Consider the following 12,842-nt stretch of genomic DNA (forward strand, 5'->3'; position numbering starts at 1 on the left):
GTATTTGGGGGTTACTGTGTAGGCTTTAGAATAATATCTATTTGAATTTTTAATGCCAGTTCTTTCCTTAATTAGATTTTTCGTGAAGCTCGAAGAACAGTACCTAGTATTGTTTACATGCCTCACATTGGTGATTGGTGGGAAGCTGTCAGTGAAACTGTGAGAGCAACTTTTCTGACTTTGCTACAAGATATACCGTCATTTTCACCCATATTTTTATTGTCTACCTCTGAAACCATGTACAGTGAACTGCCTGAAGAGGTAAGAACTCATTAAATATTTATCTTTTCTTATTATATGGTTTTAAAATAGATGACCTTGTAAATTTGACACATTTTAGTTATTATAAAATCAGTACTGTCAAGGTTCATGCCTTGGTTGTACCACTTATTAGCCATGTGACTTAAGTTAGTTAACATTTTAAGTTTCAGTTTCTTTTTTTTGGTATGTATTTTGATATATTTCTCGGTGATGTGAATTTTGAGATAATTCATGCTTAGACCGGACCTCGACATATATAGTACCTACTAAGAAGATCTTAGCTGTATCATCATCAATGCCATTATAATTATCCTTCTCGTTCTTATCACCCATTAGATTGTTTGGTGAGATTTGACCTTTCAGCTCTTTCATTGGTAGCATCACGTTAAGCTGAAGATTATTATGACTGTGCATATTCTTCAAATCTGATATTTAGCGTTTGAATTCAAATCCAACTCAATAGTAGAGTATAAGATAAAAATCACAGTTGTTTCAGAAAAAAATTAGTAGATCAACTCATGTGAATGAAATTGATTTTTAAGAAATTATTTTAACATTCTGAGCTTACTAGGTTTTGAAATAATCTCCTTTCGAAATGCTTAGAAATATTTTGCCCAGGCAACACAGTTCTTATAAAAAATTTACATGTTTCAAATGCTATAATATAAATCTTGATTATGTAGAATTTTATGATTCAGATTTTTTTTTTTACCAAGTTCTTTTGTTCTGTTTTAGCTCTTATCTGTCTTGTTGCTAAACTGGATTTGTACAACTTACTACTCTTGTAAGAATTATATTAAATGTAGACTAGTTCATTTTTTGTTATTCAGAATCTGATATTATTTCGAGACCATTAATCAAAATATTTTTTATCACAGGGAGCAATGAAGTTTAGTGGAAAGATGTATGTAGTAAGAGTCAGAAAAACCTTGGTATGGACTTACTTGTCTTTTGATTTTGGATAAATATTTGAACCTAGAGTAGCTTCAGTTTCCTCACCTATAAAACGTGGATAATAACAGACAGGCTTGTTGGTGTGAGACAATATATGTGAGTTTATTTTGGAAGCTACAGAGCTATAATATGTTTGGTATTATATTAGTATTATAAAGTAAGAATGCACTCGAAATTGATTTAGGAGAGTGGACTGAACCTGGACATAACCTAGGAGCCACTTTTAAAAATTAGATCCTCACTGTCAACTAGTTTTATTATAACTTTATCAAAAATAAAGAAAATTGGGATAATTAAGGGCTCTAGTTAGGAATATATACTTACCTGAAGTTTCCTTATATTGTTTGAAAAATTTGTAAATAAAAGTCTTACTGAACCTATCTTCTTGATACACAGCAATTTTAATTTTGCCTATTCTTGTTGTCTATTTGCATATGTGATTTTATTGTTGGTTTAGTTTTTTAAAAAACTAACATTGCATCTATATATTTTCAATGTTGCAATATTGTTATAATTTTTAGTGGATTCAAAAAGCCTACTGGTGAGTAGGCTTTTTTCATTATTTGTTTACCAATAACCTTAATTAATAGCTAAAATATTAAAAATTTACTAACATTGAATCCTGAAATTTCAGCCCCCCCCCCCCCACTTTGTCTTCTGTATTCTTTGCCCTTATTATAGCAAATAGCTACTAAAGCTATCATGGATATTCACATTGTGGGTGAAGATTATGGGGTTTTTCTTAGACTACTGATTACATAACATTTTATACTAATTGTCCCTAGGAAAGCCTCCTCTGCCCCCGAGGCTTTCATTTTAATTTCAGCTTTGCCATTAGTATATTGCTTTGTTTAGGTCACAGACTGAAATAGTAGTGAATAATACTTAGCACGTACTGATAAATATTTGGTAAATGAATGAAAAGCATGGAGAGTTGCAGACTGCGTAACTGTAGGTTAGCAAGGTGCCAGATCTATGGAAGAAGACATGAAGTAGACAGTGGGTAGCAAAAACTAAGTGATTCTAAAAGAAAGAAAGAAATAGCCAGTTACTATAGTGTATTTAAGAAAATACAATGGTAAGTTAAAATAACAGTAAGATACAGATTTTAACCTATCAAATAGGCCAAAAAAAAAAAAAAGTTGGATAAACTCTCTCCAGGACAGTTCATAGTAATAGATTTAAATATGTCTATTCCTTTTAGCTCAGCAATACCATTTATAGGTAAGTAGATTTTCATAGATAAAAAAGATACAACACAGACAACACAGAAAGTATCACGGCCTTTCTTCATGGACAAACATAAAGATACAGCACAGGCAACACAAAAAGTACAAGAGTATTTATCATAGCCTTTCTTCATCGATTGGAAACTAAATGTCCTAGAGTAGGGGATTGATTTTAGTGGATTCCTTCCATGAAATACAATGAGACCATTAAAAATATTGATGTAGAAGACATTTAATGTCATGAAAAGATGTTTGAATGTATTGCTAATAATTGCAGATATTAAATCAATATATATGGCATTATCTGGGTTTATATAGAAATAATTATATGTTATATAGTCATATATAAAAAACTATGTATATGTAACTATTAATAGAAATGTTAATAGTAATTATCTCTGGGTCTTAAGATTATAGTTATTTTTGTTACCTGTTTTCTAAATCTTCTGTAATAAGTGCTGCTGTTCTCATCAGAAAATAAACTCTTTCAGAGATGAAAAGAAAAGGTTCTCCACTCAATTTTTAAAAATGACACCAAACAAAAAAAATTAGTCATCATGGGACTAATATTAGGGATACAAAAATGTTTTCTTTTTGTGGGACAGAGTGCCAATCTCATCTTTTGGAGCCCTTTTAAAATTCTCTTGTAAATGTGTCTTTGTATAGCTCTCCCTTTTCTAATCCCAAAGTAAGACAATGCATTGGGATATTGAGAAAAACATTAGAACTTCTATTCACTTTTATTTTTCATATTATCTTAAAAATGTGTGTGTATGTTTCATAATAGAAATAGTAATATTAGTAGAATAGTACATTTAAGTAAGTATGTATATACTGGAGGGAGTATTTTTTTTTTAATTAATTAATTTATTTATTTTTGGCTGCATTGGGTCTTCATTGCTGTGCGCCGGCTTTTCTCTAGTTGCAGAGAACGGAGGCTACTCTTCGTTGCGGTGCACGGGCTTCTCATTGCGGTGGCTTCTCTTGTTGCGGAGCACGGGCTGTAGGCGCGCGGGCTTCAGTAGTTGTGGTGCACAGGCTTAGTTGCTCCGCAGCATGTGGAATCTTCCTGGAGCAGGGCTCAAACCCGTGTCCCCTGCATTGGCAGGCGGATTCTTAACCACTGTGCTACCAGGGAAGTCCTTTTTTTTTAAAGTATCATTTATTGAGTTTGATATGCACAAGTGTCAAGTCTGGAGGTAGTATTTTCAAATTTTTTTACTGATTAGGTGTTTCATCAAAAAAAAAAAAAAAACCATTGGAAATCATTGTTCTAGACCAGCTGTTATCAAAGTGTGGCCCAAGGACCCTTGTGGGCCCCACGAGACTTTCAGAGGTTTGTCACATTCCTCTTTTTTGCAACTGTGTATCTTCTTGAATATGGGTTTTCTTCATGTATACTAATCAGAGCAACATTACTATAACAGATTGAATGCAGAGGCAGAAAATGAGAATCCAGTTGTCTTTTATTAAGCCAGACATAAGAGAGATTTGAAGAAATGTAAAACAGTGCCACTTTTCTCACTAAATTTTTAAAATATATATATAATGTTTTATATTTTGGAAAAATATGTCTTTCAAAAGAATATATATATATTTTACATTTATTTTATTGAAGTATAGTTGATTTAGTGTTGTGTTAATTTCTGCTGTACAGCAAAGTGATTCAGTTATACATATATACGTTCTTTTTCATATTCTTTTCCATTATGCTTTATCACAGGATATCGAATATAGTTCCCTGTTCTATACAGTAGGACCTTGTTGTTTATACATTCTTTTTAAAAAAAATTAATTAATTAATTAATTAGTTAATTTTTGGCTGCATTGGGTCTTCGTTGCTGCACACGGGCCCTCTCTAGTTGCAGCGAGCAGGGGCCACTCTTCGCTGCAGTGCGCAGGCTTCTCATTGCAGTGGCCTCTCCTGTTGCAGAGCACGGGCTCCAGGAGTGTGGGCTTCAGTAGTTGTGGCGCGCGGGCTCAGCAGTTGTGGCTCGCGGGCTCTAGAGCGCAGGCTCAGCAGTTGTGGTGCATGGGCTTAGTTGCTCTGCAGCCTGTGGAGTCTTCCTGGACCAGGGCTCGAACCCGTGTCCCCTGCATTGGCAGGTGGACTCTCAATCACTGTGCCACCAGGGAAGCCCTATACATTCTATATGTAATAGTTTGCATCTACTAATCCCAAACTCCCAATCCAACCCTCTCCCTCGGTAATCACAAGTCTGTTCTCTATGTCTATGATTCTGTTTCTGTTTCGTAGATAAGTTCATTAGAAGAATATATTTTTTAATGTTAACATGTAATAGGTTTTAAATGAATACATAATTTGGAAGGTTCTTAGTTTTAATTTCTAGTACATAAATATTGACAGATATAATCCAGATAAGCAAAAGCTCTTTTGGGTTCTTGAGTAATTTTTAAGAGTTTAATAAAGTGTGGAGACCAAAACATTTGAGACTCTCTGACCTAGACCACAAGTTCTTTGAGAGGAGGGGACTGTCTTACTGCCCTTCGCTTCCTGACACAGTGGAATTGGTTAGTAAATGTTTGTTGCATGAAAAAAGAAACTGTTTAATCATCACAAAGGCTTTAAGTAACTCCTGCCTAGCCTCATGCGTCTTGGTTTTTTTTTGCAAAATTCTAGTGTAAGTAAATTTACTTCTGTGGACCCTGAAGACCTTTTCTGAGAATTTGGAGAATTTTAATTGCTATATATGAGAATTGCAAGTTATTTCTCTTCAGGAGAATTAGAAAAAAGAATCAAAGGTTGAGCATAGTAAAGAGACTTTTAAACAAGGAAGCAGATAAAAGTAGAAATATTTGCAGGAAGGAAAGCAGACTTTGGAATTGCACTTAAATTTCTGAAGAGATTCACAGTATGTACTTTGGCATTAAATTATGGGCAGGCTCAGAATGGTATAATTCAGTATATTAGAAGTGAATTTTAAAGAAATATCTCCTCAGCTACACTGATGAAAGTAAAGATTACATACAGTATTTTGTCTTCTCAGTATTTCATGTCATTTTGTGTCTCTCAGTTTATGGTGGGATCTGGGAGGTAAAAATCAGTAACTTAAGTAGAAACATCAAGTAGGGACATTGAAAACTCAAATAAATGATCATGTATACAAGAGAAATATCTTAGTATTAAATTTTTGGTTGTAAAACAATTTTATGATTTCTTAAAATTTAAGAGGAAGGTGATCCTCCCAAATTTTTTTTAAATTAAAAATGGTATAGTAAATGAACATGAATTATTACTATTTTAAGGTATGTTAAATACTAATGTTTATATTAAAAATAAATAAATAAATAAACAAATTAAAAAAAAAAAAGACCTAAAACTATAAAACCCTTAGGAAAAAACATAGGGGAAAAGCTCCATGACATTGGATTCGTCAGTGATTTCTTGGATAAGATACCAAAAGTACAGGTAACAGAAAAAATAGATAAATTGGACTTAATCAAAAATAAAACTATTAATAGATTGAAAAGACAATACACTGAATGGGAGAAAATATGTGCAAATCATATATCTGATAAGGGGTTGATACCCAGAGTATATAAAGAACTCCTACAACTCAGCAACAGAGAAAACCCCAAACAGCTAGTTCAAAAATGGGCAAAGTACTTAAATAGATTTTCTCCAAAGATGATACTCAAATAGCAATAAAGCACATGAAAAGATGCTGAACATCACTAATCATTATGGAAATACAAATCAAAGCCACAATGAGATACCAATTTATACCCAATAGGATGGCTACTGTCAGAAAAACAGAAAATAACAAGTGTTGGTTAGAATGTGAGGGAATTGGATCCCTTCTGCATTGCTGATGGAAACATAAAATTGTGCAGCCTCCGTTGAAAATAAATGGTTTGGTGTGGTGATTTCTTAAAGGATTAAACAAAATTACCATATGATCCAGCAATTGTACTTCTGGGTATATACCCAAAAGAAGTGAAAGCAGGGATTCAAACAGATGTTTGTATACCCATGTTCTTAGCAGCATTATTCACAGTAGCCAAAAGGTAGAAATCAACAGATGAATGGATAAACATAATGTGGCATATACATACAGTGTAACATTATTTAGCTTTAAAAAAGAAGGAAATTTTGACACATTCTACAACAAGAGTAACTACAGCATGGGTAAATCTTAGGACATTATACTAAGTGAAATAAGCCAGTCGCAAAAGGACAAATATTGTATGATTCCTCTTTACAGGGTTCCTAGAGTAGTCAGATTCGTAGAGATAGAAAGTAGAATGGTGGTTGACAGGACCTGGGGAAAGGGAGAGTGTAGGGAGTTAATGTTTAATGGGTAGAGTTTCAGTTGGGGAGGATGAAAAAGTTTTGAAGGTAGATAGGTAGTGATGACTGCACAACCATGTGAATACACTTAATGCAACAGGCTGTACAACTTAAAAATGTTAAAATGGCAAATTTTGTTATGACCATTTTACCACAAATTTAAAAAGAAAACTACAATTTAAAAATGGGCTAAAGGGTTGAATAGGCATTTTACCAAAGAGTATATATATTCTTAGGGTAATAAGCATGAGAAAAGATTCTCAGTATCATTAGTCATTCAGGATTGAGATACCACTGCACACCCAACTAGGATAGCTATAATCACAAAGACAGACAACACCAAGTGTTGACAAGAATGTAGGAAACTTGAATCCTTGTGTATTGCTGGTGGAACTGTAAAATGGTATAGCCACTTTGGAAAAGTTGGCAGTTCTTAAAGTGTTAGACGTAAACTCATAATATGACTCAGCATTTCCACTCCTAGGTAACTACTCCAGAGAAATATAAACATACGTTCACACAAAAACTTGTACGCCAGTGTTCCTACTAGTATTATTCATCATGGTGGAAATAACCCAAGTATTTATTAATTGGTGATTGGCAAAACAAAATGTCGTATATATACGTAGAGTGAAATGTTATTCAGCAATAAGTGGAGTGAACTACTGATACATTTTCCAGTGTGGGTGAGCCTCAATATATTATGCTAAAAGTGAGAGAAACTAGACACAAAAGACTACCAATTCTATGATATGCAATTTCTAGAAGAGACAAATTTCTAGACACAGAAACCAAATCATTGGTTGTCAGCCGAAAGTGTAAGTGTGGATGGACTGCAAATGGGCACAAGGGAACTTTTTGGAAGTAATGGAAATATTCTAAAACTGACCTGTGATGGTTGCACAGCTGAATTAATTTACTAAAAATTATTGAACTTAAAAAAAGTTTAATGAGAGATAGTAGAAGGTATGTCTAAGTTTATCTGGGAAAGTCAGAGAAAGCATCACCCAGAAAGCACTGGCTTGAGTAGAGAGTTAAAAAAAAAAACAAAAAAACAGTTTAGGAAAGAGTGAGTAGCATCTATAAAGACTGTTGTGAACCAGTGTGAAAGAGAACGTGATTCGTTGAGGGAATTATATAAGGTTTGTCTTGTTGCAGTATGAAGTTTGAGGCTGGGAATGTCAGAAGATAGGAGTGAATTTAAAGAAAAACAAGCTGTTGGTAATAATCAGGAAAGCTGATATCAGGGGGATTATTGTAGACTTGCTCTTGGTATGCTTTTACATTTACCAGGTTCAACACAATGTTGAAAAATGATCAGAAGGAAGAATATTTAAAACAAACTAAATGTTTTACTACCCTTGAACAAAATCCTGGTACTTCTAGGGTATTGTGTTCTGTTTATTTTTCAAGACCCAGTTAATGTTAGCATTTTCTGCTATATCTTATCTAATGCCTCTTCACCCATGCCCCTTGCAGGGTCTCCTCTGTTTCACTACCTCTGTTATAACACTTCTGGCATGGTATCATAGTGCTTTCTTATGAGACTGAAGAGACTTGACAGCAGGAAGTAAGCCTATTTTCTTCAAGTTTTTGACTGCAGTGTTTGGCATGATATTTGACACATGATGGATGTTCAGTGGTAAATTTGCTTGCCAGAACTTTGAAGGGAAGGCCAGCAAAATATAGATCGAAGAATTGGAGGGGTTTTTACATGAAGGTAGTCTTCAAAGAAAATATCGGAAGGTCACAAGGTGAAATTTTATGTAAACTCTTTAAGGATTTGGTTTTGGGTTGACGTAAATAATTTCCCATCTAAATATTGAATTCTGGTGGCTACTTTTCATTGTCTCTTCTCTGTCTTAGGATTTTAGAGTTAGAAAAGACCTTCAGAGCTTATATAATCTAGTCTTCTCTATTTATTCACTTTGTGACCTCAAGCCAGTTACTTAAACCTTTCCAAGCCTAGGTTTTTTCATCTGTAAAATGAGGGACTCCCTATCTACCTCATTGTTACAAAGATAGATTAAAATAATATTTAAGTAATTCTTCATTTCACAGTCTGCAGTTCAATAAGTGGCTAGACATAACAAATTGAATGGACTATCCAAAGTTTACCAGAAATATGTACCTATATTTGGGCTAGGATCTGATGTTTTAAATTTTAATCCAGTATTTCCACACTGTCATGGTTGGTACTTCTTTCCATATTAGTGACCTTTCCCCCTTTTTATGTGCAGTTTCCAATTTGATGTGGGCTGGGTAACAAAATCACAAGCTTTATTCATTCAGTATATGCTTATTAAGCATTGCTAGGTGCCAGGCATGGTGGTGGGTATAGGAAAACAGATGAGTTCTGTTCTCAGGGAGTTTAGTATCTCGAAGAAGGAAACAGACCTAGGAAAACATGAATTAAATAAAGTGTATCGACAAATGTGGATGATGTAAAGAGGATTTAAACAGCATATCTTGCAAGGGGGACATCTGGGGTCAACGTCTTTATAGAGCAGGTGAACAAAGGAGAGGTGGCGATCACTAACTGGAAGGAGTTGAGGGATATGAGCATGACTGGCTTAATTTTGCTTGGGAGTTTTGCATGGAAGGTGGTGTCATTGTGGAGCATTCTTTGGTGAGATCGAAGGTATAGTTTTTCTGCAGTGAACTCAGGATTCCAGAGGATACAGTAGAATAGACTTAGTAGGGAAAGAGCCCAGGAAGGGAAGTTGGTGGATAGGAAGTACACAGAAACAGCTTAAGATCAGGCAATGCTGTTAGCATCCTCTCAGCTCTCTATTGTAAATAAGTTGTAGATAATTACTTTTCAGCTCTTATGCAACAGCTCTTTGAGATTGTTGCCATCTGACTATTACAATCAACTATCCTTTTTTATATTATAGTATAATTTATTAATGACTTGAGCAACTGGATCATTCTTTCATTCTTGTTTATTCCATGAGGTTGAACCTCTCAACAGCATAGCCTAAGACTAGGTTAACCTTAACCACGCATGAATGTTCAATGAACATTGAAAATGGTACCGAAGTTGAAGAAATTATAATTTGGTATAATATGTAAGCTTTTAATTCTCTAAATATTTAATGTCTTTGTGTGTGTGTGTATGTGTGTAGGTTAAATGTATCTTTAGAATACAGTACGAAGAGGTCTTGTATATTCAAAGGCCTATTGAAGAGGACAGAAGAAAGTTTTTCCAAGAACTGATTCTCAATCAGGCCTCAATGGCTCCACCACGAAGGAAACACACTGGTAAAGTTCCTAAAGCCTTTAGGAAAATGGGTGGGTTGGAGTTAAGAGATACCCTATCTTGGAGTCATCTTTTTAAAAAACCCATTTCTTTGTGGAAATGAAGACAGTTTTTCAGGTTCTGTTTAACTTTAGATGAACACATGTGGAAGTGGCCATTGTGTTTACCTGACTTGAGGAGATTGGGAAGTACAGCCTCATTGTTAAAGCTTTACTAATGAGTGACTGTTTATGAAGTAGTCTCCTTATCACTTCAATCCAGATGCTCTGGGTAGATTTCACATTCTGAGGCTCAAAAAGTCATAGAAAAGGTCTTTGGTTCTGCTGTGTTTTAGTCACTTTAAGTACTAAGGACTCGAACTGTCAGGTTGTGAACAACAGGTGTTGTGCTGATTGCTTTCTGGGCCAGGGTGGTTTTGTTGGGCCAAGAACTGGTTAGAACATTTGCCTTTTCTGGTTTATTTTATTTATTGATTGATTTTTCAAATATTTATTGAGCACCTATTATGTTAGATACATTATGCTAGGCACTTGGAAATCTATCATGGCTTTCTTTAAGCATTAGAGTTTTCTTGGATTTGGGCCTAGTAGCATTAAGAGGGGCCTCAAAATTAGATTTTCAGTCCCCTGACTTAAGTAAGGACTGCATGCTAAGTCATTCAAAAGAGAGTTTCTTTTCCTAAAACTAAAGGTGCAAAAAGATAAGATCCCCTTGCCTAATCTTTCATCCTCTTCTAGAAAATAGCAGTCCTGTTTGTTAAAAAAAATTTTAAGCCTCTTTCTTTTCGTTCTGCTTTTTATGTTTCTCGTAGCTGTTCTTATAGGATATTAAATACATTTCCCATCCCTGCCAGCTCCTTGCTTTTTCATACTTCTTTGTTTTCCAGTGGTTATATTATCCAATACTTTGTTTTTCAGTGGCTATATTATCCAATACTTCAATAATTTTATTGTCCTTTAGTGGCTCCTTTTCACATTTTCTCAGTGCTTTTGAGATGAACATCTATCAAATGACTGTAGCTGTGGGGTTTTCCCCATAGAAACCTTGGAATATTCAACATGGAAGTTATACCTTCTGATTATTGGTTGTTGCCTTCTGTTAATCTAAATAACAGCATTTAAAATATTTCATTATTAAAATGATTCATTTTAATAAAGTATCTTGCATGTTCCTAGACATATTTCAGTCCCGTATATCTGAATTGTCTATGTTAAGGCTGAACATAATTCTTTTTCTTTTTGAGTTGCTCCTGTTGACTTTCATTTTTCATCTTAGGGGCTATTTAGAAATCGGCGAGAATACTTAGGATTTTAATCCTGAGCTTCAGTGTGATATCAGGAAAATCTTTTAAGGAATTAGAGAGCATTATGGTTAGGCAAGTTAATACTTTACCTTCTAAGAAGATGTTTTGTTTGTTTTACAGTAGATAGTGAATACCATAGATTTTATATATAACACTTAAGCCTGGGTTTTCCATCTTCTTCATGTCTTTGGGATTCTTTTTTTAGTTACTATTTTTTTTTTTCCACTCCCTGCAGGTGCCATTTACTATCCCAACTGTGTTGTAGTAAGAATATGAGGGTAGGAGACTTGTCTAAAGTTAGAAGTCTTTAGGAATGGGAAGGATCAAAGAATTATTCCTTGCCCGTTTAAATTTCATGCATATAAGGCAACCTCATTTTGAGAAACATCTTTAAATAAGGTTGACTTCAGCAAATCAGTATACAAGTACTTCACCTGAAGATACTTACATTGATTTGAAATCTTTTTCTTAAAGTTGTATGTAAATAATATCTCAGAATCAAATTATTTAAAATCGTATCATTTGTGCTTTAAAGACGTCCTGTTGTAAGTTATTTTGTAAAAGTAAAGCTATTCCCTAATGTACTTTTGGTTTCCATTCAAATTTTTACCTGCTGAATTCACATGGTTCACATGTATTTGGAATTCTCCTTTTCTTAAAAAAACATTTTGAGAGAGTGCCAGAAAAGTAATTGAGGTCCTGACCCTGCCATGTTGGAATCTTAACATTTTCTTCTACTTTCTTTAGGTCTTTGTGCTATGGAAGTTCTTCCACTTGCACTACCTTCTCCACCTCGTCAATTATCAGAATCAGAAAAAATTCGGATGGAGGACCAGGAGGAAAATACTTTAAGAGAGTTGCGGTTGTTTCTCAGGGATGTAACCAAGAGGCTGGCCACAGATAAACGCTTTAACATCTTCAGCAAACCGGTGGATATTGAAGAGGTCTTGTTTCAGTAGTGTGCAAACAGTGAAGTTGAACTGGCTAAAAGAAAAAAATGTTGACATCTTTTTTTGGAAGGAAAAAAACAAAGGCATGGATGAATATTACCCCTAGCCTGTAAAATTTTAATCCATGTGATAACTACCAATGTCATCAGCAAACATCTGGTGACTTTTGGATGAAATTAATGACAATTTGTATATGTCCTCTTGATTAGTATTGATCTTTGTGATCTCCTACTCTTCAATTTAAGAAGAGGATTAAAAGTTACTTTAGTGAAATGTCCATACTAGACTATTTTTATTCCAGGATAAATCCTGCTTTCCAAAAGAATATTGGTATTAACCAATCAATACCAATTAAAATTGGCATTTCCCAAATTGTGTATACCTTACTGAAAGAGGTAGCTGAGAAACCTGAAATTTGTCTTTCATATTTTGGAAATGTCTGTGACTAAGATGCTGTATGAGGTTATAAGCACAGCCTATTATTTTTCTCTCCAAGAAATGTTTTCTCTCCAAGAATTTTCTCCGCTCCGAGTGGAAAATTTCTCACTTTTTATGTGTATTGTTTTGTGTC

The 12,842-nt window shown here is 34.3% G+C and overlaps 1 protein-coding gene across 2 annotated transcripts in view; it reads left to right on the top strand.

Annotated features, from left to right (window-relative positions):
- ATAD2B (ATPase family AAA domain containing 2B) overlaps positions 1 to 12,842 on the top strand; it is a 156,266-nt gene that overhangs the window by 99,873 nt on the left and 43,551 nt on the right. The window contains exons 19-21 of one of the 2 annotated variants that reach the window (XM_036872889.1): positions 76 to 261; positions 9,885 to 10,020; positions 12,069 to 12,265. In XM_036872889.1, the coding sequence (XP_036728784.1) occupies positions 76 to 261; positions 9,885 to 10,020; positions 12,069 to 12,265 (519 nt within the window). The remainder of the gene's footprint in view (positions 1 to 75; positions 262 to 9,884; positions 10,021 to 12,068; positions 12,266 to 12,842) is intronic. The other variant, XM_036872891.1, reaches the window with a different exon arrangement.

Source organism: Balaenoptera musculus, chromosome 13 (genome assembly GCF_009873245.2).
Source record: "Balaenoptera musculus isolate JJ_BM4_2016_0621 chromosome 13, mBalMus1.pri.v3, whole genome shotgun sequence".
NCBI lineage: Eukaryota > Metazoa > Chordata > Mammalia > Artiodactyla > Balaenopteridae > Balaenoptera > Balaenoptera musculus.